General features: G+C 52.5%; 2 protein-coding genes across 5 annotated transcripts in view; both read left to right on the top strand.

Moving 5' to 3' along the window:
• The window catches only part of TRAPPC10 (trafficking protein particle complex subunit 10), a 68815-nt gene extending 59820 nt beyond the window's left edge, over positions 1-8995 (top strand). For all 4 annotated transcript variants that reach the window (XM_081138244.1, XM_081138245.1, XM_081138247.1 and 1 more), the window contains 5 exons: positions 118-244; positions 1567-1737; positions 4214-4391; positions 5253-5447; positions 5713-8995. In XM_081138244.1, the coding sequence (XP_080994370.1) occupies positions 118-244; positions 1567-1737; positions 4214-4391; positions 5253-5447; positions 5713-5951 (910 nt within the window). In that variant the 3' untranslated portion in view covers positions 5952-8995. The remainder of the gene's footprint in view (positions 1-117; positions 245-1566; positions 1738-4213; positions 4392-5252; positions 5448-5712) is intronic.
• Positions 8996-9632: 637 nt separating this feature from the next.
• Positions 9633-24502, top strand: PWP2 (PWP2 small subunit processome component). Its single transcript, XM_081138301.1, has 21 exons — positions 9633-9717; positions 11316-11428; positions 12503-12597; positions 12954-13053; positions 13844-13987; positions 14957-15092; positions 15359-15573; positions 15964-16107; positions 16628-16698; positions 17102-17238; positions 17625-17773; positions 17976-18123; positions 18382-18532; positions 19488-19668; positions 20266-20413; positions 20820-20928; positions 21707-21772; positions 22711-22929; positions 23102-23252; positions 23495-23569; positions 23905-24502. The coding sequence occupies exons 1-21, from the start codon at positions 9700-9702 to the stop codon at positions 24083-24085; spliced, it is 2751 nt and encodes a 916-aa protein (XP_080994427.1). The 5' UTR covers positions 9633-9699; the 3' UTR covers positions 24086-24502.
• Positions 24503-24543: the final 41 nt, after the last annotated feature.

The raw sequence follows: 24543 nt of genomic DNA, 5'->3' as shown, positions 1-24543 counted from the left end.
TCTTATTTTACTGTGTCACTTTTTTGATTCTTCAGAGAGGGCCTTCTTAACAAAGCCAGGGTATATTTCATAAAGTTCTTAGATGCCAGAGTCATAGTTTTTGTTTTTCTGCTTTAGGAAATACATTCAAGTTTGTGTCCAGAATCTGTCGGAACTTGACTTTGACCTGTCAGATAGTGATCTTGTAGACACTGGGGATGGTACCGACCTGCAGCTACTACCATTGAACACGGAATCCCAGCAGGTAACCATTTTCTAGAACTGAGCATAAACTCAATACGGGAGAGCAAGCATGTAATGACCGAGTCATCCATGACATTCAGATGGATATGATAGTGTGTTTTAGATCAGGCCATTCCATGTGGAGAGTGACGTGTGGTGATCAGTATGTGTGGACTGCTCAGAACCGCAGCTTTGTGCCGCAGCGTGCGTGTCCACCCCCTACTCTGTGGGCTGAGTGGTACAGTGTGGGGATTAGGAGATGGATCGACATGGTCTCATTAGAAGAATTAAATCTTACACTTATTCTGCCCTATGCACAGATTTATGGAACTATAAGCCTATTAGTCTCAGGTGGACAGGGAATGATAGCTGTTCCCTTCCGCCTGTCATTCAGTGCCTGCCTGTGCCCCAGGAAGAAGTCAGGTGCTGGTGCGAAGGGTCATATTCATGTTCACACTGCCTGGCTGAGCCCTGACCTTGCTCTTCATGTTCATTTATCACATATGTTTTTAGACAGCATGTGCTGAGTGTTTGGAAAAGCAAAGGTTTTCTTAATGGATGTCTCATCTTTAGCATTTTCAAAGGATTTTTCCCAGCTAATATTTGACCCATTTCACACACTACCCAAGTGTGTGGCTGTGCTGTAGGCATGGACTTGATGCCTAAGGTGGCTAGTTCCTCATTTAACTTAATGTAAATACAAAGTAATTGGCATGGATGTAGATTCCTTTTTAATTGGTGCATTTTCCATTTTGGAAATGTGTTGGATACTGTATACTAATAAATGTTCTTTAAGCTTTTTAATCTCCTATGCTGTAAAGGTTATAAAATCTTAAAAAATTAAAACCTTTTTGCCAACTTTGTGCAGCCTGCTCGGGGGCAAGGGCAGACGGGAGGCACAGGGCAGTGGTGGGGGTGCAGGATTTAGCAAAACACATGCTGACTATCAGTAGCAGGGCTCTGTGGGATTGCTGCTTCTTCATCTCACCTGTATTCCCTTTGTAGGAAGCGTATCATTGACCGAGTGTGGCTTTGTCCCTGTGTGTGTGTGAGCATTGTTGACTGAGTGTGGCTTTGTCCCTGTGTGTTTGTATCGTTGACTGAGTGTGGCTTTGTCCCTGTGTGTGTGTGAGCATCGTTGATTGAGTGTGGCTGTGTCCCTGTGTGTGAGCACTGTTGACCAAGTGTGGCTTTGTCCTTTTTGTGTGCATCGTTGACTGACTGACTATGGCTATGTCCCTGTGTGTGAGCATTGTTGACCAAATGTGGCTTTGTCCCTGTGTGTGTGCATCGTTGACTGAGTGTGGCTTTGTCCCCGTGCAGTGACAGCCGATTCTCTTGCAGCACATCTGCAGCCAGCAGTCAGTGTTCTTTGTCTGGGAGCTGACGTGGACACGAGAGCCTCCCCCTTCGCTGCATGGCCGCTTCTCCGTGGGATTCCGCCCAGCTTCTGAAGAGCAGCTGTCTATCACCTTAAAGCCCTATACTTATGAATTTCAAGTGGAAAACTTTTTTGTATGTGTTTATGATTTTTCGGTGGGGTGTGGGGTGGGGAAATGAAAGGTGATGTCATATTTCTTATAACCTGAAAAAGCAGACAGTCTTTCAATACAGTGAAGCAACAGATAAAGGAAAATAGGTAACGCTTGGAGTAGTTAAACCACTGGCTGTGTTTGAACCCAGCTCCTTTCCAGGTGACATGATCAACCTGTGCACTGTGACTGGCAGCTCTAAGATAAGTGTTTATAACCACAAGGACCAAGACCTCTTATGGCTGCTCCCTTCTCTTCCTTAGTTGACGTGGTCATGTCCTGGGACTATTCCTTAGAGTCCTTCATCTTGGATCATTAGGGACTATGTAGGGGGTTGTGTTATAAAGACGTGTCTCAAGTTTTTTAAAGGAAAAACAGAAGATATCATAGAGGTTTACTTAATATTGGGAAGATTTTCTTATAACTGCACATGGTGCTAAAGGTAGCCTTGAGCTAGGTGAGTAGATATTTGCTTTTTGATTCTTTAGTGAGATTACTGGATTTTTGTGTTAGGTAAATGAAAGTGAAAATATAGTTGACCCTGAACAACTCGGGGTTAGGGGCATCTACTCCCAGGCAGTTGAAAATCCATGTACGACTTTGATTCCCCTAAAACTTAACTACCACTAGCCTGCTGTTGACCAGAAGCCTTACCGATAACATACACAGATGCTTACACCTATTTTGTATGTTATGTGTTATATGCTGTATTCTTACAATAAAATCAGCTGGAGAAAAGAAATGCTATTAAGAAAATCATAAGGGAGAGAAATACATTCGCAGTATTGATTGGAAACGATGCGCGTGTAAGTGGACCTGTGCAGTTCACACCTGTGTTAGTCAAGGGTCAGCTGTGCACAGTTTTGTGGATTTCCTTTTCTTTTCTTTGCTACTGAAATTGTCAGACAACACTTTGAGAAGTTGTTTGTGTTGACAGCTTTTGATATTAGCAGTCTTTTCAGTACCTCCTTCCAACCCAAAGACTGTTTTGACCCTTCTGTTTTATTTAACCCTCCGTGTTAGCTTTAGTGTTGAACAGGACCACTAGCATCATTACCTTTTTGTAGTACAAACAGGTGCTTTTTTATGTATTAATAGCAGTTGAGCATTAAATCATTCATGTAGTAAGAGTCTGCAGAAACTTTATCTGGTTTGCTGACTGCAGGCGACTGTTACCTAGTTAACGGTTTTCGCTGCTGCTTTCATCTTCGCTCCGTCTTCAGAGGGAGAGTAAGGGAGCTGTCTCCTTCGGAGCTGTGCAGGCTGAGTAAAAGGCGTGGGGAAAACGCCTGGCGGGCTACTGTTTTCAAGACTGGTATTCTGAGGACCAGGTAGATGGGTACCACTTTTTAAAAAGCTTTATTGAGATATAACTGATAGACCATGAAGCTCACCTGTTTAAAGGGTACCGTTTGATGACTGTAGCATGTTGACAGCGGTGCGGCCATTTCCGTAGTCTCACTGTAGAAGACTTTCATCGCTCCAAAAAGAAACCGTGTGCCCCATTAGCAGTCACTCCTCATTCCATCCTCTTGAGGTTCCTGGACTAGGGCTGGGTGGGTCATTTCCAACCAAAAGAGTGGGGTTTGGGTAAGTCCCACAGGGGTCTTACCTAAGGGATACATAGGGGAAAGTGCTGGGAGGCAGGGGAGACTGTTGATCTTAGGATACTGGAGAAATTATATCAGGACAAGTTTGTTTGTGACTCTCTGGGCTGTTATCTAGGGCATGGCTTGCATGAGGGACCAGTGTCAGTTTAGGGCCCCACTGGGCCACACAGAATGGAAGGTGAGGCAGCAGTACCACGAAGTTGCTGAGCTACACTTGATGGTGTCGTGAAAGAAAGGGGCTTCCCTTCCCAAGGGGAACTGGCAGCGTGCGCAGGTGGCGTTATCCCTTTGCAGGCCTTGGGTCTTCGTCCTGGGTGGCAAGCAAATGCTGGGAGAGTGTGAATAGGTATGACTATCAGATAAACATGTCATGGGGAAGGAAACATTGTGGAGAAAGCTGGTTACGGACTTGATATCGGATGATCCCAAGGAATTAGTGCTAATTTTGCCAGTTGTGATAATGGCGTTATGTTTTGGTAAGAAAACACCCATGTTTTTAGTCATACATACTGAAGTGTGCACGGGTGAAACAACAGGTTGTCTGGGATTTGTTCAGAAAGACCCCAGGCGAGTTCATCACGGCAGATGGGTAGATGAAGCAAATGGACACAGCGTTGATAATCTGGAGTCTGGGTGACGGGCACACAGAGTTGTGCTGTTGGGCCTGCTTGGAAATGATCAGCATTCACGGAGCACAGCTTCTCAGGAACAGCAAGGCGGGTGCGCCTGGCTGCTCTGCGGGGGCCTCCTTCCTCCGAGGCCTTGGGCAGCACCTCGGCAGCCCTACAGAGCGTGTCCTCGGATTTGTCCTCAGTGTCACACATCTTTGTCCTTTCCTCCCCGGCCCAGACGTTATATACCGTGAAAGCCGAGATCCTGCCCCCTGCGGGGACGGAGCTGTGCAGGACAGGCTCGCTCTGCGCCCTGGAGGTGTCCATCACGCGCCTCGCGAACCTCCTGGAGGTGGACAGGGATGATGCGCTCATGGAGTCCGACGACCGCTTCTCCACCAAGCTCCTATACGAAGGTGGGTGTCGAGGCTGCTTTCTCCTGGCTGCTGTGCTGATCCAGTGCACTGAGTGAGCGTGCCCTCTCTCTCACAAAGTGCAGCCCTTGTCTGGGGAGAGAACATTCCAGAATTAAACAATCTCATTGAATGTTTAGTTATATAATGTGGCCCTAGGCTCGCAGGAAGTTGACCTTGGTTGTTATGGCACCGTTCTTCTAACAGGTATTATTAAGCAGTTGTCGGGCTCAGAGCTGAGCACATGGTGACACTTGGAGCTGCCCTCTCCTTTCTGCTGTGATTCAGGGTCTTCGCACCACCCTTGAAGTGAAGTCCACACTCTATTGCTTAGCAGTCCCAGTGTCTTCTAACCATCGCTCCTGCCCTTTTCCAAAACTCCAGCTCCTTTCATCCTATTTCTGTACTTCCCCATCCCCACCGTGACCCACAGTGACACCCACGTGCCCAGGCCCCTGCTCCATTGCTGATTGCTCCAACACCCCTGTGCAGCCCTCCTCCAGGGCCTGGCTCCTTCAGTAGCAGGTTTTAGCTTTTGGTGTCAGGATCCTTTATTCTCTAAAAAACGATTGAGGAGCCAAGTATTTATTTACTTACTTAAAATAATAGAACTGTTTTCCAATACCAAAAAAAAAAAAAGTAACAAGAAGAATGACATTGTTTTGTATTCTTTCAAATCTCTTTAATGTCAGGCTTCCTGGAGGTAACTTGAGTTTCCCTGTCTGCTGCATTCAGGCTGCGGTGATACAGTCGTAGCCATCAAAATACATGAATATGAATGTGATGCCCTTTTCTGGGGTAAAACAGTGTTTCCCTCTTTGTTTCCTGAAAGCGTCCCAAACAGTATCTCCCTCTTTGTTTCAGTGGTCGACAACAGTAGCAATTGGGCAGTGTGTGGGAAAAGTTCCGGAGTCATCTCCATGCCTGTGGTTGCTCAGGCCACGCACAGAGTCCACATGGAGGTGATGCCCCTGTTTGCGGGTTACCTGCCCCTTCCTGACGTCAGGCTGTTTAAGTACCTTCCGCATCACTCTGCACATTCCTCACAGCTGGATGCTGGTAAGGGCTCAGTGGCGCAGGAAGCAGGCCTACTGATCACAGCATGCTCCCCGGGCCCGTGGAATCTTAACATCCAAACCTGGTCACGGTTACAGGCCTTAGGCATTTGCTCTGAAGCTTGATCCTTTGAGGATGTGTGTGCTAGGTTCTCTGCAAGGGGTTGCCTCAGCATGCTGCTGCTCTGAAGGTTGGCTTGCTACTCCCCATGGTGGGTAAAGCTCCCATGGCTGCGTGGCCTATATCTCACTTCTTGTATGTTTTGCAGATAGCTGGATAGAAAACGACAGCCTGTCAGTGGACAAGCATGTGGACGACCAGCTGGACAGCGGCAGCGTCAAGAGCAGGGGCAGCGTGTACTCAGCCGCCAGCAGCGAGCTCAAAGGCTTGCCTATGCCCCGGCTACAGGCGCTGCCGCCTGGCCAGGTCTTCAACTCCAGCACGGGCATGCAGATCCTGGTCATCCCCAGCAAAGATGACCATGTTCTCGAAGTCAGTGTCACATGACCATGCCTCCCATTAACACGCCCAGACCCGGTGTGAATGCACGCGAAGGGATCCTGACTTGATTGCTCTCCATTGTCACATTCTAGCTCTAACCAGATCCGGGGACTCTGCCTGGCCAGGGAAGCATCAGAGCTTCTCAGTGTACAGTGGCCAGCAGAGTCCAACGTTAAGTTTGTGTTGTCAGTGGTGTAAGGTTTCTTGTTTCTTTCTCACCTCCTGTCCCTGTGCTGGTGTCCCCCAGTGCTGGCCCAGAGCCACCTCCTTATCCCTCGTTCCCTGCTCATGAAAGCTCTTCTTAGGGGTCTTGCACCTGGGCAACCTCCAGCCTACTTGTTCTTTATGGAGGCCCGTGCGTCTTCCAGGGAGATACACAGCAGGCCTTGCAGTCTTAACTAGTGACACGTGTGCCTTTCTGGTCACACGGCTGCCCAATTTCTGGACCAGGTGGATTGTCAGTCTCCTAAGCGGTAACACAGTCCTTTACCTCAGCTCATCTAGTTGTGCTTTTCTAGAAAAACACCCTTTTAGGGCATGTGGGTTGGGCTACGGGGTGGGGTGGGGAGGGAACAACCCCTTCTGTGCCTTGGGATGTCAAACTGGGTGGACCTGGAGCACCATTAGCTGGAGCTACTTTAAAGGTACTTCAAGACTAGAGCAGGGCCTAAGGAACAGCTCAGTGTTGAAACAGTTTAGGAATAAATGTTTCTGGGACCCTTTTTCCCTCATAATGTTGATTGAATATCATATGCACTTGAAATTAAATATATATTTATTTTAATTATCATATATGTGAGGGTTAATATGTTGTGTTTTCTCTCACCTTTAAACTCAAAGTCTTTACATATACTTATAACTGTATAATCAATATTTTTCTTTTGCACCTTAAATCTTAGAAATTAAGAGGTTCCATTTAAGTGAAGATTGGAGGGGTCCTCTCGGTGTAATTCTAGTCTGGTTGTAGGAGGGATGGAAGTCCTGGCGTATTCTCTGCTGTTCCACTAAGTTGCAGTCATACCACACCAATGGATTAATTTGCTTTCGGTTGTAAATTTCATTGTACATATGGTTGATTTATTATTTTTAAAAGTACAGACTAACTGATGTAATGTTTATGTATAAGTTGCACCAAAAATCAAGAACAGAATAAATGTGTATTTGTTTTTATTGGTGTGAAAGTCACAGCTTGTAAATAAGTGTTGTATGTATTAAACCTTTTCCAGCTCTCCAAAGTGATGTATTTTTGTACATATGAAATAGAGAACTCTTAATTCACTGGGAAAGTGTGGTTGGGATTGAACTTGACCAGATTAATGCCATTGAGGGTGGGGCCTCATGTGAATAACCTCAAATGTGTGAGCCTTACAGAAATAGCCTCTTGCAGCTGCTACTGGCCAGGGCTTGTCACCTGCTTGAGAGAGGCTGGTGGTGTGGGGGTAAGAAGGTCAGATCAGTACATATGTAGTAGAGCAGTGGCCACCACTCTTCTGTTGGTTGTCTAGATCAACTCATTCAACAAATAAAGGTGGTGTGATTTCCCCTCATGTCTTTTTCGTTTATAGAAATTGGAGAAGTGTGTGAAGAAGATAAATATTTGTGTTTAATTAAACTTCCCAGAAATGTATCTTCCTTATGAGCAGTTTAAAACTAATAAACTTGGTCAACTAGTTAGGCAAATTAGAACTTCAGTGTCTAATGATGGATTAGGGTTTCTAAAATAAGTTGGTTTTATTGTAAAAATTGATTACCCTACAGATCTACCAAACCCTGTGAATGAAGAGATCTTTTTAGATTTGATTCAGTCAGAAAAGCTCTAATCTGATGGGCAGCCTTGGAGCCAAGGGGACAGACCCTCCCTCCGTATATAATGTAGCTTTCCCTCTGCCTTTTGGAAGGGGCAGTGTGATCCAATGGTAACCTTATTTCTGTTTGATATTTGTGTCTGGGTTCTAATCCCAGGGTGAAATTCTCTAATTATATAGATTTAGAGGGAAAAATGAAGGGGAAGTCCAAAATGTTTATGGTGGTTTCTTACTGTCTAAAAATTTAATGAAATCAAATTTATCACAGGCTTGTTTTTTAAAACCCTAACCACCCAAAAGATCTTTTTAATGTAAGTTACATGAATTCCTCTTTTTAATTTTTCTTTGTTTTTTTGATACAAAAGAAGAATGTCACCTAAAACTTTTTTTTTCCTTTAACTAAAAGGCTGTAATTGGATTTTTGTTGTTTAAAGTAAAATAAGGCTTATGGGTTTGAGACAAACTGGTTTAGTTGGTAAAGATGTAGCAGCTGTTAAATAATTATGCCGCCAGATATAGAATGTGCATCTAAACAATATGCAGCCACTTTGCAAATATGTGTGGAAATGTAAATATTAGCAAAAGGAAAAGAAGTTATAATTTTGGTGAATTTCATGGGGTCTCCTATGATTGGAAAAATTATAACTCTTCTGATTCTAATGTGAAAATTGTATTTAATCTGAAAATGACTTCTACCTACAGTTCCATTGTCAGTGCAGGCCGTAGTGGGTTGGATTCCTAAATTAGTAAGTCTTAGTTGATGAGGATAGGTATTGTATAAAGAGCCAGTAGAGAAAATACAGGCTTTTGTTCAATTTTTCTTTAGTGTTTAAAATAAGATTGTTATAAAATGAAACACTCCAGGTGTTAATATAAAATGAAAAGTTAAATACTTTTTATAAAAGAACAAACTAGGTTGGCATAAATGTTTTACTGTCAACTGTGATCTTTAAAATAAATCCTACCTGATTTCAAAATTTGATTTTTCTCAAAAATGCCCCTTTCTCTAAATTTACTCATCCTATACACCAAGCTTTAAGACCAGAAAGCTGTTAAATAGAATTTGCTGGGATTCTGGAAAAGGTGACAAGTTGGTGACTTTGACACTGCAGGTATTAATTCCATTTTCACGGTTTACTAGGAAAGTCATTTTTCACATTATTCTGTACTATATTGTTAGCCTAAAACCATTGTATTAAGACTTTAAAATGTAAGCATTATAATTCTGAAAATACACATTTTAAGAAGAAACTGCTGTTTCGAACTTTGTTCTTTTGCTCTGGGTGTAAAATTGAGTGTGTAAAGAATTTTCGTTTCGTTTCCCTGATCCTTGTCTCTGACTCTTAAGTGTAGATTGTTCCCTTTGGGGGAGCATTAGGGATTTCCCCCCCATAATTTATTACCCTGTAGCTCTCAAGCACTAAAGCATTTGGGCTTCAGAGGTTTGGGTTTTTTGTAGACTTATTTGCCAACCTAACAGCTGCCTGTGATGTTTGGTAGCATCGCTAATACAACTTCTTCGGAAAAGTGTGGTTTTCAGCTTAGAAGCTCGTTCTTTCTGGTCCTCCTTCCATAACCCAAAGCCATTAAATAAGCCGGGGTCGGGTCTCCCCAGCCTCCTCTGGGCGTCAGTGGCCCTCTGGCGGGTGGAACTAGCCAAGGCCCTGGCCCCTGAAGGCCAAAGCCTCCCGGAAACGCCTGGGCCTGCGCAGGCGCGGCTCCGGGGCGGGGCCACGGGCTCAGACTCCGCCTCGGGGCGGGACATGGGCGGGGCTTAAGGAGACTCGGGCTCCGCCTTGGGCGGGGCGTGGGCGGGGCCGGGGTCTGGTGCTCCCCGGGCGCCGCTGGGGGCGCTGTGGCGCGGCTTCCGCCCGGCCCGGAAGTGCTCGCCGCGGGCGGCGCAGCGGGGCTGAGAGGCTGTGCGGCGCCGCGCACGTGCCGCCGGCGCGATGAAGTTCGCGTACCAGGTGAGCGTGGACGCGGTTTGGCGCCCGGGGACCCTCGGCGGCGGCGACACGGGGGCCTGGCGGGGCGGGGTCGCGGAGGCTGGGGTGTCGGTGCTGGAGCCCGCTGCCGGGTGCCCGCGAAGCAGGCCTGGCGAGGGCTGCGGGCGGCGGCAGCGTCCCGGAGCGGCGGGGTCGGCCGGGCCCGCCCGGCGCTGAAACCCGCTCTCAGAGGCTGTCCTTCGCAGGGCGAGGCCCTTCTCCCCGGCCCGGCCCCGCCCCGCGCCGGCCCCCGGCGCCCGAGCTGAACCGGTGCACCCCGGAGTGCTCCTGTAGCCCAGCACAGTGGGCTCGCGGCCTGCGGCGTCTGAGCAAAGGAACACAAGTCTTGCTGGAAGAAACAATTTTTCTTTTTACTGGTGACAAAGGCAGGGGAGTCCTTTCCAAAGCGGCTGCTTACGGACACTGGTCAGTCACATGCTGACTTCTCTGCAGCTGGCCAAGCTTACCGTTTGTGGTAGTGGTCAAGCTCATCCGCAAAATACTGTGCTGCGTTTCAGCATTTAGTAAGAACCACCCAGACTTTGATTTGAGACCCTCGTCCTATCAAACGCTGCTCACTCCCCTGTGACCCAGACCCGGAGGGGCTTCGTCGCTGCCCACCTCCCGCCCATATCCAGATGAAGTGCAGACTTCACCTGCTGTCCGCATTCCTGGGATTACCTGCCTGGCTGTGACACCCTTCACCATCTGTGGAATAGCACCGGAGCCTAAATGGCTTCCCGGCTTCCCCTCTTGCCTCCGTGGCCACTGGAGTGGTCTTCAAAAAGTGAGAATTGGGTCAGGCATGCCTCTGTTTAAAACCTTCTCTGATGACCAAGCTCCCCTCCACCCCACCCCCATGGGCTCCCCCAGGTTCTTGGGGGCCCTGCCAGCCTACAGCCCCCAGTGCTGGCCTGGCTGGCTTCTCACCCAGGTTCCAGCCCAGGCGGCCCCTCCGAGGGCCCCTCCCTGACCACCCTCTGAAGTGCCTTTTTCTCTCCCGCTGCTGGGGTTTGGTGTCTTTGCCTCACTCCATGCGCTTTGTCATTATGTCTCCTTCATCCTACCTGCTGGACACAGACTGTGAGGGCATTGAGGGCAGAGGCCCTGCGCACAGATGTCTCCAGGGAACACTCACATTTGATGAGTGAATGAATGAATGAGTCAATAAATAGGATGCTTGCAGGCTCTGTTCCAGGAAACCTTGAACCCAAGGTGTACTGGTGACCCCGTTCCGTTGTTGCAGCTTTTCTCTTCCTCGACATGGGCCTGTTCTCTCCTCCACCAGGCAGATACCTCCTGTCTATGGAGGCTTCCCCGATGCTCACTGTACCCCTTAGCCACCTGGGTGGGAGCTCGGAGCCCCTGGGGATTGGGCTCCCTCCTCCCTCTTCCTTGCTCAGGGCTGGGCCGCGTAGGGGCCCAGTAAGTGTCCCTGGGGATGACGGAAGGGACGCCGGGAATGACCAGGGATCCTGTGGGGGCTGTGCACATCTCCTTGACCAGATGTGTCACTTAGCCCTTTTCCGGAGTTGAGATTAAGTTTTCTTTGTATGAAGACAGCTTTGTTTTCTTTCCAGTTTTCAAATTTGCTGGGGACAGTCTATCGGCGTGGAAACTTAAATTTTACATGTGATGGAAATTCAGTGATCAGTCCTGTGGGAAATAGAGTCACTGTTTTTGACCTTAAAAAGTAAGTACACTAAAATGATGTTACAGTAGCAATCATGATAGTTTGCATGTAAAAATCAGTGGTGTTTTCTTCAACTTCCTTTTAATAGTACACCCGTTAATTAAGGCAGCCCGAGGTGGAGGCCACAGGATTACATAGAGTCGATGGGTCAGCAATGGAACTGGCCATAGGAGTCCCAGTTTCTTTATTCTAGTTCCTCAGCTAAACCCCTTGTATCTAGGTCATTGTTACCTTCAAGGTACAGATCATGTGTCACTTGGCTAAATTGTGTGGGAAGGGGTACCAGGGTGTGGGACCTGCCCTGGACTCCTGCCCAGTCAGCACAGTGCTCACTGTGTTCCTTTCCTAAGGGAAGCACCCCTGCACGGGCTGTCAGCCCTTCCCAGACTGTGTGTCCCGAGCCAAATCCTCCTATCACTGAGGTGGCCTGGGTTCCTGCCCTTTTTCTGCAGACCTCAGTTTCCCTGTCTGCAAAGTGGGACAGTAGTAGGAGCATTCTGTGCAGGTGCTTTGGTGTAGTGTCCAAGAGCTGTGTGTGAGGTGTGCCCAGGTCTGGTTGCTGGCATGGTCCTTACTGTCACTGTTTTATTTAAATGACATCTGACGGGCGCTCTCTAGAGTAACTATCACACGTTCACTGAAGAAAAGTTGGAAAATAAAGAGCAAAACTAGAATGTAACCCAATGGTTACTTGTTTTTGACATTACTTTTTTTTCCCTTTTTGCGCATTTTCAGTTTTACATGGGTGTGCTGTCCTGGTGGTTAACCCCTCCTGGTGGACAGTTGGCTTGTTTCCGGTTTTCTGACTTTATACATATGTAGGATTTGGGGCTGCAGCCCTAGAAGCAAGTTTGACGTATCCAAAGCCCATTTTTAAGGTGTTTAATGTGCTGTGCCAAATTTTCTCCAGGGATTTGTCTTCCTTTCCCTTCAGCGGGGAGCAAGGATTTGCAATGAGCTCTCGCCCAGGGGACAGGAGGGTGTGTCCTGGGGGCAGGTGGCCTGGTGGTCCAGGTCTCCCCATCCCCCATCTGACATGAGACCAACTACACAGCTCTGGATTTTGTCTCTTAGCAACAAGTCCAACACTCTGCCCCTGACCACTCGGTACAACGTCAAGTGTGTGGGGCTGTCCCCAGACGGCCGTCTCGCCATCATCGTCGATGAAGGTAACCACTGGGACCAAGAGATGAGAGACAGTGGTGCAGGGTGGTGACTGATGGCACAAGTTGGGGGTGTTGGGGGGTGTGTGGGCAGCAGGGTGACACACAGCTGGGTCCAGGTTCTGTTGGGGGTATAGGTCCCCACTGCCCTCTCCCCCAGTTGCTTTCACATCTGGGGCCCCAGTGTGTGGGGAGCGTGGACGTACCTGGGCCTCCTCCCTGGCTGTGTGTCCTTGGCATTGAGGTGGGACTGGGCTTCATGTGCCAGGAGCACACTCTCAGGAGTCCTGGTGGAAACACACAGCTCACTGCGTTCAGCTGTACGGCAGGTGAACACACGTGACCACTCTCCCTTCCTGCAGGGGGCAATGCACTGCTGGTCAGCCTGGTGTGCAGGTCCGTGCTCCACCACTTCCACTTCAAGGGCTCTGTGCACAGTGTCTCCTTCTCCCCTGATGGCAGGTAAGGGCCTCGTGGCTCAGGATTGGGCGTTGTTGAGGGCTGGCTGGTGCAGAACTGGAGGGCCCTCCCACTCAGGACGTCACTGTGGGAGCCTGTGCTGCTGTCTCACGTTGGCAGCCCAGACAGTTCCTGAACCGAGGGCTCCCACTGGGTCCAGGCTCCTGCAGGGCTGCCTGAGTGGCCCCTCTTCTCCCCCGGCTCCAGGGTTGGTGGACACACTGTCTCAGAGCAGGCGTGGCCCTCAGAGGGTCTTATGGGCTCCAGACAATAAGGCTGTGAAGGAGCCACCAGCTTCGAAGTCTTAGTGATGAGGATGTTATGGGGACAGGTTCCGAGCCTGAGGGAAAGAGGGCCCGTTCCCAGGCTGCTCACAGCTGGGCTGAATCGGATGTGCCGCGGCGGGGTGGGAGGCGTCTGTGTCGGCTGCAGGCTTCAGCTGGCAATCTCCACCCACGTCCACACTCAGAAACTCCTCAGAGCAGCCTCCGAGGTACCTGGCATGCAGGGCTGGCGTCTTCCTTTTGGTTCCACCTAGGGCTTTGGTGACCTGGTCTGCAGCAGGGAGCACCCAAGGGGAACTCTGCTCAGGGCCGCGGTGTGGCAGGGCCCATAGGCTGTGTCTGCTTCTTCCCTGACTATCCATTGGTCCTCCTTCAGCCTAGTTCCCCGCAGGAACTAGGGGACCAGTGAGAGGCAGGACACTGACCTCAGAGCCGGTGGACTGTCAGAGGCCCCAGCTGGCCGGACTCTTGCTGGTGTTGAGTGCTGACAGCCACCATTTCTGCTGCAGGAAATTTGTAGTCACAAAAGGCAACATCGCTCAGATGTACCATGCCCCTGGGAAGAAGCGAGAGTTCAACGCCTTCGTCCTGGACAAAACCTACTTTGGGCCATATGATGAGACCACACACATTGACTGGACAGATGACTCCCGGTGAGGCCTCAGTTGGGTGGCCGGGGGCCCCGGAGGGACCGGAAGGGATGCCCATAACCAGCCTCTTGTTAGAGAATGAATACCAGGTGACTGTTGTCATGTCTCCAAGACTCATTCTGAAGTGGCCTCTCCTGAGCCTCAAGTGGGGCTGGATGCAGGGAGGGCACCAGGTTGGAGTTAGGTTCATACTGCCTGGCGCTGGTCACTGAAACTGGGGAGCAGGGTCTGGACCCTGACGAGAGAGCTATGACCCCGCCCACTGTGGCTGAGTTCTGCCAACGCATGTCTCAGGAGCTGTGGTCGGGGTGACTTGGAAAACGTCTCCCAGCAGGGGTGTTGGGTGCTCTGGCCCATCCTTTCACGGCCACCATCCCTAATTATCCCAAAAGGCACCTGAGAGTTGCTGGCTTGCTCTCAGCTGCCCTTCGCTCTGCGTTCAGGGAGAGGTGAAGTCGGGTGGTGGCTGCTGCTTTGTACGTCAGACCAGCTGGTCTCATAGATCCCTGGCCATAGTGGAGGGGGGTGGACATAGCTCTGTGTCAGTGGGAGACAACAGTCTCATGTTCCTGGGGGACCTAGGGAACAGGTCTCCAGGGCAAGGGCTGGGTGCCCCAAGACCAGGCCTTCTCTTATGAGGCACCTGGTTCTGGCTTGTCACTGCCATTAGCAGAGTTTGCTCCAGTTGGGATCTTAGGGGGTCAGGGAGACTTAAGGGACAGGCTCCTCAAGCAACACCCAATGGACTCTATGATCGGTTTTGGGGGCTCCCCTGGCTGACCCTGTGAGAGACTTTTTGAGGAAGGACAGTGACACATGTCCACCAAGGCTCCTCCTGGTCCTGGGAGATGCACAGATGGATGTAGCAACGCCCTCAACCTGTCCTCACTCATCAGCCTGGGGTGTCTCCCCTGTGCTTGCGGCGGTGCTCAGCTGTGAGCCCCAAGGATGAGATGTGTTTCCTCTGTCTAGGTGCTTTGCAGTCGGGAGCAAAGACATGTCCACGTGGGTGTTTGGGGCCGAACGCTGGGACAACCTCATCTACTACGCACTGGGGGGACACAAGGACGCCATCGTGGCCTGCTTCTTTGAATCCAACAGCCTAGATGTATGTCCCTGCACCCAGAATCTCTAGCCCCACTGAATCTTGGGTCACGGCCATGAGTGGGGTGCTGGGCCCTTCTTCCCTGAGGTCCTCTTGGGTGGGTTGGAGAATCATCGGTGGCTGCCAGTTGCCCATTGGGAGGCGTCTCTCAGTGTGCAGGGGGAGGCTTTGGCAGGATGGATAAACAAGGTTCTTGTCACAGCTGCCTGTGGGTGGTGTGGGCTTGGGGTCAGGGTGACCAGTGCCCACCCGTGTGCTCCCACTTGCAGCTCTATACCCTCAGCCAGGACGGGGCCCTGTGTGTGTGGCAGTGCGACACCCCCCCTGAGGGCCTGAGGCTAAAAGCCCCCACGGGCTGGAAGGCGGACCTGCTGCAGAGGGAGGAGCAGGAGGAGGAGGGGGAGCAGGAGACCACCATCCAAGGGAAAGCCACGCCGACCTCGGAGGAGCAGCAGGGCAAAGTGAAGTACTCTCGGCTGGCCAAGTAGGTGTCCCGTCCACAGAGGGTGCAGGGCCTTGTGCCCTCAGGCTGAAGCGTGGCTCAGGCCTGTGGATGACTCCTCAGAAGGGACCCAGAGGGGAGGTTGCGGGGTGAGGACCCAGAGTCATGGGACAGACCGTTCCTCTGCGGGCCCATCCTGGGGAATCCTGGCTCCGGGGCACCAGATGGGAGGCTGCTTTGGGTCCCGCACGCAGTGGGGGAGTGGAGAGCGGAGGGTGTGAGGAAATAGGGTGCGTGAGGTGGTGTGGTCGGGGCTGGCTGCCTGAGTGCCCAGTGGGGAGCCAGGCTCTGGCCTCTGGGTCCCAGCAGGGCTGTGAGACCAGCCTGGCTGCCTGGGCCTTCCTCCACCACTCTGCCATCCCGTCTGTGTAGGTACTTTTTCAACAAAGAAGGAGATTTTAACAATCTGACAGCTGCAGCGTATCACAAGAAGACCCACCTCCTGGTCACTGGTTTTGCTTCTGGAATCTTCCACCTTCACGAGCTCCCGGAGTTCAACCTCATCCACTCCCTGAGGTGGGTGCCTCTGCTCTGGCGGGTGTGGCTTATGCACTTGCAAGTCTGAGGGGCCAGTGGCAGGGGACCGATGAGGCTGTGCCTGCCCTCACCTCAGCCCTGGAGTGGCCAGCAGGGCCTGGTGGCCGCATGGACACCTTCCCAGGACACCTGCCTTCATCTTTGTCCCGTCCAGGTGCTTGGAGGGTTGGAGGGGACTCAAGTGTTGCTGCCTTGCCCTCCCCTGGGCTTTGTTCTCACATGTGGGTCTCATCATTTTTATTTTTGTACATTCTCTTCTATTTTGCATCTCTGGAAAACAGAGAAAGTTAAAATACTGGTTTCACAAAATTAGGCAGCTTCGAGGATTTGAAGGCAGGGCAGTGCTCTGGGTTTTCTGATGCTTTATGTGTGTTGAGTTCACTCTAGTCAGCGGGTGGGTAGATGGTCTGTAGGCAGAGGCAAGTCCTATCCTCGCTCGCCTGGCCAGCGGAGGGTGGGGACAGGAGGCTCTGCTCAACAAGCCCTGTTTTCTGTTTAGTGTCTCAGATCAGAGGGTCGAGTCTGTCGCCATCAATAGCTCTGGGGACTGGATCGCCTTGGGCTGCTCAGGTTCGTCTTCCTGCTGGGTTGTGTGAAAACAAGGAGCTTCTGCTCTGGGACACCTGCCTGTGGCCCCACGTTGGCCCGGGACCCTCTTCCAGGCACTGGGAGATGCCTTCCAGGGCCTCCTGTGAGCAGAGTCAGCCAGCAGTGGCTTGTGAGAAGGAGCAGGTCCCTGCACTGTTAGGCTGCTCTGCACACTGGTGATTCAGGAGGCTGGCCTGTCCACGCTGGGTCCCCTCACTCAGAACGGTGATGGCGGCACCTGCCTCAGGGTGGGATGGGCACTCAGTGCCAGCGTGAGTCAGGGCCACATAGCCTCCCCAGAATCTCACGAGCAGTCAGTGCCTTCCTTTGCCCAGGGGACAGGGTGTTGTGAATGGGTCCCCAGCCCTACCCGTGTGCCCCTCAGGCCTGGGCCAGCTGCTGGTGTGGGAGTGGCAGAGCGAGTCCTACGTGCTCAAGCAGCAGGGCCACTTCAACAGCATGGTGTCCCTGGCATACTCCCCTGACGGGCAGTACATTGTGACCGGCGGGGACGATGGCAAGGTGGGCCGGTTGGCAGTGAGGGAGCGTCACCCTTGGGTCCTGTCCCTGTCCTGCGGGTGGGGCCCTAGGGCACTGGGGCTCAGCCCCAGCTGTGGGTTCAGCCTGGAGCTCACAGGTTCATGGAAAGGCATTTACAGACTTACCCAGATCTGAATGGAGTGGGTTCGGGTGTCTCCTGAGTTGGGTTGGGGCTCCTACGCATGTAGCTACTTGGCTGAGGGGTCTGTGGTGCTAACAGCTGCCATCGGACTTGTTGCACTTTCCAGGGTAACATAGGGCACCCCACTATCCCCTATCCCTCCCTCACGTGAGGCAGTGGGAGGAGGCAAGGGGGGCCAGTCTCTCTAGCCTCGGGACCCACGCGCTGCTCACACTCCCCACCGCAGGTCAAAGTATGGAATACCCTCAGTGGCTTCTGCTTCATTACTTTCACGGAGCACTCGAGTGGAGTCACCGGCGTGACCTTCACCGCCACTGGCTATGTCATTGTGACTTCTTCCATGGACGGGACCGTGCGGGCCTTTGACCTTCACAGGTGACCTTTCCGCTCAGTCTCTGGCTCAGAGCAGGTTGTTCCTGTGTGTAGGGCCGTGAGAGCGAGGCTGAGGGTTCTGGGGTTGTCAGGGAGCTTGTGGGGTAGACAAGGCTCAGGGCGAAGCTGTAGCACTCAGGCCCCAGGAACACTTGCGGTGTTGGACCTGAGCAAGCGACGCAACTGGTCTTCTCTCTTCTCACAGGTACCGGAACTTCCGCACCTTCACGTCTCCAAGGCCCACCCAGTTCTCCTGCGTGGCGGTGGACTCCAGCGGGGAAATTGTCTGTGCCGGGGCCCAGGACTCCTTTGAGATCTTCATTTGGTCCATGCAGACAGGCAGGCTGCTTGAGGTGAGGGCCCCTTTCCCAGGAGCTGCGCTCTAGGAGGGTTGGTGGGGGGTGGGGGGCACCTCTTGAGGGAGGGAGTGGGGCAGAGGTCACAGGTGCCTCCAGTTTTCTGCCTTGGCTCCCCACTTTCCTCCTCTCCCACAGCCTTGAGCTCTCAGAGGGGCTGTGTTCCAGCAGCCCCAGCACCTGCGAGCTCCCGTGTCCAGTGGGGCTGTCCTCTGAGCCTCTCATCTCTCCAGCCTCCTCTATGAACTGTTGTAGGTCTTGTCCGGCCATGAGGGGCCCATCAGCGGTCTATGTTTTAACCCTATGAAGTCGGTCCTGGCCAGCGCCTCCTGGGACAAGACTGTGCGGCTGTGGGACATGGTGGACAGCTGGAGGACCACGGAGACGCTGGCCCTGACCTCTGATGGTAAGCTGCATCGTGGGATAGCTGGCGGAGGTTGTGTCCCAGGGTAGGAAGGCCTGTTGCAGTGCTGGTCCTGCCTGTCCTGGCTGTGTGTTTGGGTGTAAACTAGGGACTCCCAAGGTCCCCACCACTGTCGGGGTTGCAGCCCAGTCCTATCACTTTGCTTCAGGCTCTCTGCTAGGAGAGCGAGCTGGGCCCTGGCTGCAGCTTCCTGCCATTTCTGCACAGGCCGGTGGGTTAAACCTTGTCCACAGAAAGCAGGTGCAGGAGGCCCCACGGCAGGCTGGAGTCCTGCCTCCCGGAGTCCCACCCCGTGTGTTTATGCATGAAGTTGTGGATGTCTTTTCTGTGGCTGCTTCCCATGTAGCTGCAGACTTGATTGGGTGCAGCAGAGACGACTGTTTGCTGTCTGTCCCTGCAGAGAACACATTTGCTGGTCATGGGAGTCTGGGTCTCTGTGGCCTTCTCTGCTTCCTGTCGCCAACCTGGCTCTGGTTCAGTCTCTCAGCAGCCAGCTCTTGTGTCTCTGTGGGGCCTCCATACCGACCTTCATCTCTAGTTAGTCTGTTTCCCATCTTTCCTGCAATCCCATCAGAGCAACCTTTGTTATGACCACTGTGTGACTCACCTGTGCCTGGCCTTGCCTCCCACCCTGCGCCCTCCCACCTGGCTGGCCTGGCTTAGCCCTGCCTGTACCCGTCTTGCAGCCAAGCCTAGACCCCTGTGCTCCAAGGCCACTGGGGCTCTGCACGTGTAGCTGATGTGGTTGTGAACTGTTGATGCTGAGGCCTGGTTCCTTCCTCCTGGGGTAGGGCATCTCGAGGAGAGCTTGTGTGCCCCCATCCCCACCCCACCCCGACCTGTTCCTCAGGGAGCTGGTAATGAGGACAGCGAGGGTGTGGCCTGTCTGCTGGAGCCCAGGGTCTTCCTCAGGCCTTGAATCTGCATCTCATTTCAGCTCTGGCTGTGACCTTTCGCCCCGATGGCGCAGAGCTGGCTGTGGCCACGTTGAACTCACAGATCACCTTCTGGGACCCTGAGAATGCTGTGCAGACAGGCTCCATCGAGGGCAGGCACGACCTCAAGGCAGGCAGGAAGGAGCTGGACAAGATCACAGCCAAGCACTCGGCCAAGGGGAAGTGAGTTCCTTGGCATGGGGCAGGGTGTCTGCGTTTCTCTGAGGACTGACATCCTGAGCATCTTTTCATGGGCCGGTTGGTCGCTTGATCGTCTGCTTTGGAGAAATGTGTCTCCAGAGCATTTGGCCATTTTAATTATCTATCTTTCTTGAGTCGTAAGAGCTTGTATATTCAAGATACAAGACCCTTACCCGATAATGCAGTTTGCAAATATTTTCTCCCATTCTATGGGGTGTTTTCACGTTCTTGATGGCGTCCTTTGAAGCGCAAAGGTTTTTAATTTTGAAGACATCCAGTTCAAAGGGTGGTCTTTTTGTTCTGACTTCAACTGGGACACACCCTGACTTGAACCACATGGTCCTTTTGTGCCGGGGTCCTGCCTCCCAGGAGGCTGCATCCATGCCCCCCACCTGGGGATGGTGCTGCCTCAGAAGGAACAGGAATAGACATTGTGGGTGCAGGTTTAGAGTCCCACAGGTGCAGGTTTAGGGTCCTGTGGATGTCTAGGCCATGAGCCTTGTAGGATGCTAGGGATGGTGGTGGGAGGACTGCAGGCTGGAGGTCCCTGGGTGGTGACTCCGAACCCCTGTGCTGCAGGGCCTTCACCACTTTGTGCTACTCTGCGGACGGCCAGAGTGTCCTCGCAGGCGGGATGTCCAAGTTCGTGTGCATCTACCATGTCAAGGAGCAGATTCTCAGGAAGAAGTTTGAGATCTCTTGCAACCTGTCTCTGGACGCCATGGAGGTGAGTGAGCAGTGAGGGCTCCAAAGCGCAGCTCTGTGGGCTTCTTGGGACCTAGCATGGGTCCAGGCTTGGCTGTGGTGTTAGCACAAGGTGGCCAGAATGGACCTGGCCATCTGAGGGAGCAGCCTCCTCAGTGCTCGCCCCCTCCTGGGAGCCCTTCGAAAGTTGACTTAGAGAATCAGTCCCCGTGGTGGCAGCAGGGACTCCTGACCGGCAGCACCAGGATCTGCGGGAGGGTCTGCCATGAAGCTGCTCGTCGCTGTCTCTTTTCAGGGTCCGTGTGTCCTGTGCACATTCCAGACAGGACTGGGGTCTCCTTCAGTGCTATGCACATGAGCAAGGGTGTGGAGACATGTCCCTCTCCTCCACCTCTGACGGCGAGATGTTTGGGGTTTTGCTCTTCCAGGAATTTTTGAACCGAAGGAAAATGACAGAGTTTGGCAACCTAGCACTAATTGATCAAGACGCCGGGGAGGAGAGCGGAGTTGCAATACCGTTGCCAGGTGTAAGGAAAGGTGCGCAGAGGGTCCCTCCTGTCCCCATGGACTCTGCCGTAGCAGGCCACCCTGATCACCTGCTTTTCCTGGGCAGTAGCCGGTTTACTCCCTTGTTGGTGCTGTAGTGTTTGACGTCTGAGAACTCACTGCACATGTGGTGTTTGCTGGGGGCTGGACCGCGGGAAGCCTCCCTACAAGTTGCACAGCTGTGGTCTCACCTCTGGGCCTTGGTGTGCTTCCTGGGCCACCCAGACCTGTGCTTCGCCCCCTACGTGGGCTACAAGGACTCCAACATTGGGAAGCTGGCAGTCCAGGAGGCCTGAGGGGTGCATTTGCCTCACAGGCACAGGACAGCAGACTCAGGGGCACTTGGGCCCAGGCATACCCTCCAAAAGGGACACCCATTGGCCAGAAAGCCCACACGTGGCACAGTATTGCAGCAGCTGACCTGGGCCCTGTTCATTCTAGCCCTGGCTCATGTCCACTCCAGATACCCGAGGCACTCAGGGAGTGAGGGCACCTTAGCCGTCTGGGTGACGGGAGGGTCAAACGAGCTGATGCAGGTTCCAGAGCAGCTCCATGCACCGCTGAGCACATTGCACTCCCTTCTCTGCACCTGACAGCCATCAGCCTGCGCTGAGCACATCCTCAGGACCCTCCTGCTGAGAGTGGGTCTCCACCTGTCCAGGATGTTTTGATTGTCACAACTTGGGGGCGGGGGAGCGTGTCCCTCCCTTGTTGGGTGAGTGACAAGGGATGTGCTACCCTGTTACTGAGTGTTTCCTTTGATTTCCAGGTGACATGAGCTCCCGTCACTTCAAACCTGAAATCAGGGTGACTTCACTTCGCTTCTCACCCACTGGTGAGCCCACACAGTGGGTTGCTGGTGCTGGAAGGGGTGAGGGGTGGGCATAGGGACCCACACTGTACACTATGGGCCTGTCACCACCTCTAGGGACAGTGTGGGTCTCAGAGTTTCTGACTAGCTCTGTCTGGGCTGCACCATCTCCCATGTGTAAGACATAATCGTCTTTGCTCTTTTTGGAGGATGGCTGTGAAAGCTGTGACCTCAGACAGGCTGGGCCTGAACAGGGAGGCAAACACCTGCTCTGAGCACTCTTCCCACATACTGGGGGGTCATCTCTTTGTCTACCATCAAGTACCTTGCTCCCCTACCCTGCCCCACCATCAGGAGTGTCCAGCAGACCATTTCTGATGGCTGTTGGGGAGGGGCAATACCCCCAGGGCCTGGGGCTATTAAGTGTGTGCAGCCTGCAGACCACAGCAGGACAGGGTTGCAGTGGGCTTGTTTTCACTAGTTGATACTGTCCAACATGGAGTAAGTGACAAGGACAGTAAGTGCAGAGCAGCATGTGGCATAGTGCTGCTGTGTGAGCCGGGGGTGCATACCAGGGCCGAGGAACAGTGTTTGTGCATTTTGACTGGGTGCTGCGGTAGAGTTGCGAATTGCAGCAGAGACCATATGGCCTGCAGAGTTGGAAGTATCTGCCCTTGACAGGCAAGTATGCCAGGCCTGCCAGTGTGAACAAGGCGGGGAGTGGGAGCGCCCGTGTGTGCGTGTCTGCTCCCACGTGCTCAAAGGACGGCTCGCACCAGTGACCCAGGCACTCCTTCCAGAGGACCTGTTGGCTGGAGCAGGGGCAAGAGGGAGACATCCCTGTGCTCCTTTCTGTGCTGTTGCATTGGGTACCACGGCAACATGTTCGATACCTGTTCCTTAAAATAAATGAGAAAAGTACGAAGAACTGTATAGGAACCACTGACCACTTCATTTTGCAGGGCGCTGTTGGGCAGCCACCACCACTGAAGGGCTCCTCATCTACTCCCTGGACACCCAGATGCTCTTTGACCCATTTGAGCTGGACACCAGTGTCACCCCTGGGCGGATCCGGGCGGCGCTGCGCCAAAGGGACTTCACCAGGGCCATCCTTATGGCTGTCCGGCTTAACGAGAGGAAGCTGCTGCAGGAGACCCTGGAGTCAGTGCCCTGGGACGAGAGTGAGTGCTGGGCCTGGCCAGGCAGGGGTGGGGCGGGGGGAAGCTGCCAAGACCCCTTACCCACACCTGCTGGTCGGGCTCTTGGGCTCTGTGCAGATATAGAAAGAGCCTAAGCTGTAGTCCTGATCTGAGTTCTTCACAGAGTGAGTGTGAGTTTATTCCTTTCTCACAGTTGACGTCATCAGCTCCTCCCTCCCCGAGTTGTACGTGGAGAAAGTGCTTGAATTTTTGGCTGCCTCCTTTGAAGTGTCTCGCCATCTAGAATTCTACCTTATATGGACTCAGAAGTTGCTCATGGCGCACGGACAGAAGCTGAAGTCCAGGTACAATGTGCTCACCTGCTCATTCACCTGTGGCTCCGGTCGCAGCTGATCTTTGCAGATAAAAGGAAAACTTTACATGCAGACGTGGCGAGAAGGGAGGTCTCTACATGCATGTGTGGTGTGATGTGAGGCCTTTAGATGCAAGTACACCACTAAGGGAGACCTTTACGCGCATACACTGTGAAGGGAGGCCTGTGGGGCATTTCATAGCTGCCGAACACTAAGGGGAGTCTCCTTTCCAGTGCAGGGAAGCTGCTGCCAACCGTTCAGTTCCTTCAAAAGAGCATCCAGCGGCACTTGGATGACGTCTCCAAACTGTACGTTTTGCTGACATTGTTGGTGGGCAGGGCGGGGGGTTGGCCCATCACCAGTTGGCCCACATCAGGGTCTGCTCCCTGTGTCATCTCTGGGGTAAAAGGTACCAGTGCTGGAGGTGCTTGACCGTTGCTGCTGGTGAGCTAAATTTCCAGGCCTGCCCCACAGTGGGACTGGAGGTTGGCCAGCTGCAGGTTAGGCCTGGGGTTGGAAACAAACAAATTGCTCAGTGAAACAATGGGTACCTGCTGTGGTTAGACAAGTGGAGGGGGATGCCTGTGGTGGGATCAGAAGCCTTTGTCCTGCTTTCACTAACGTGACCCGTGCACTTTCACAGCTGCGACTGGAACCGCTATAACATTCAGTACATGCTGGCAGTTTCCAAGCAGCGGGGCATGAAGCGCCCCTTGGAGCAGCTGGGAAGCGAGGAGGGAGCAGATGTTTCTGATGACGATGACAGTCTGCACCTGCTTGGTGGGGACAAGGACAGGGATGACGGGGACAGGCTGTTGGTGTAGAGCCATCGCGTTGTAACCCCACTTATCTCGGTTAAGACCCTGGAAGAGAGAGAACCATGGCTGCCTAGGCCCAGGCAGTGAGTGGAAGGCAGTCGGGAGCTGCGGGACCCCTACCACCGAGGACTTGCTCTTCGTGTAAGAACCAAGCATCTGAGAGCGAGCTGACTGGTCCCTGGTCAGCGCAGGCTCGCACAGGGCCCAGGACCTCACGGTGTGAATGAAAAGTGCTGAGTGTCTGCTATTGAACATGCCTTTTAGAGGCAAGTGGGTTCATGTTTATAGACTCTTGAACTTTGTATGAAAGTTATTTATATTTTTAATATAAAGTTTTGATAAATTTAGGGATGAAAAGATGGGATTTTCTAAAATGTAAATTTGGATTAAGTCTAAACTCTGAATTAAAATGTTTATAATGTATCCTGAGTGTAACTGTCATGCAGGGGGATCAGGGACACCCA

Source organism: Miniopterus schreibersii, assembly GCF_964146895.1.
Source record: "Miniopterus schreibersii genome assembly, chromosome: 5".
Lineage (NCBI taxonomy): Eukaryota > Metazoa > Chordata > Mammalia > Chiroptera > Miniopteridae > Miniopterus > Miniopterus schreibersii.
Note: the sequence above shows the minus strand (reverse complement) of the source record. Positions and strands in the feature narration are given on the sequence as shown.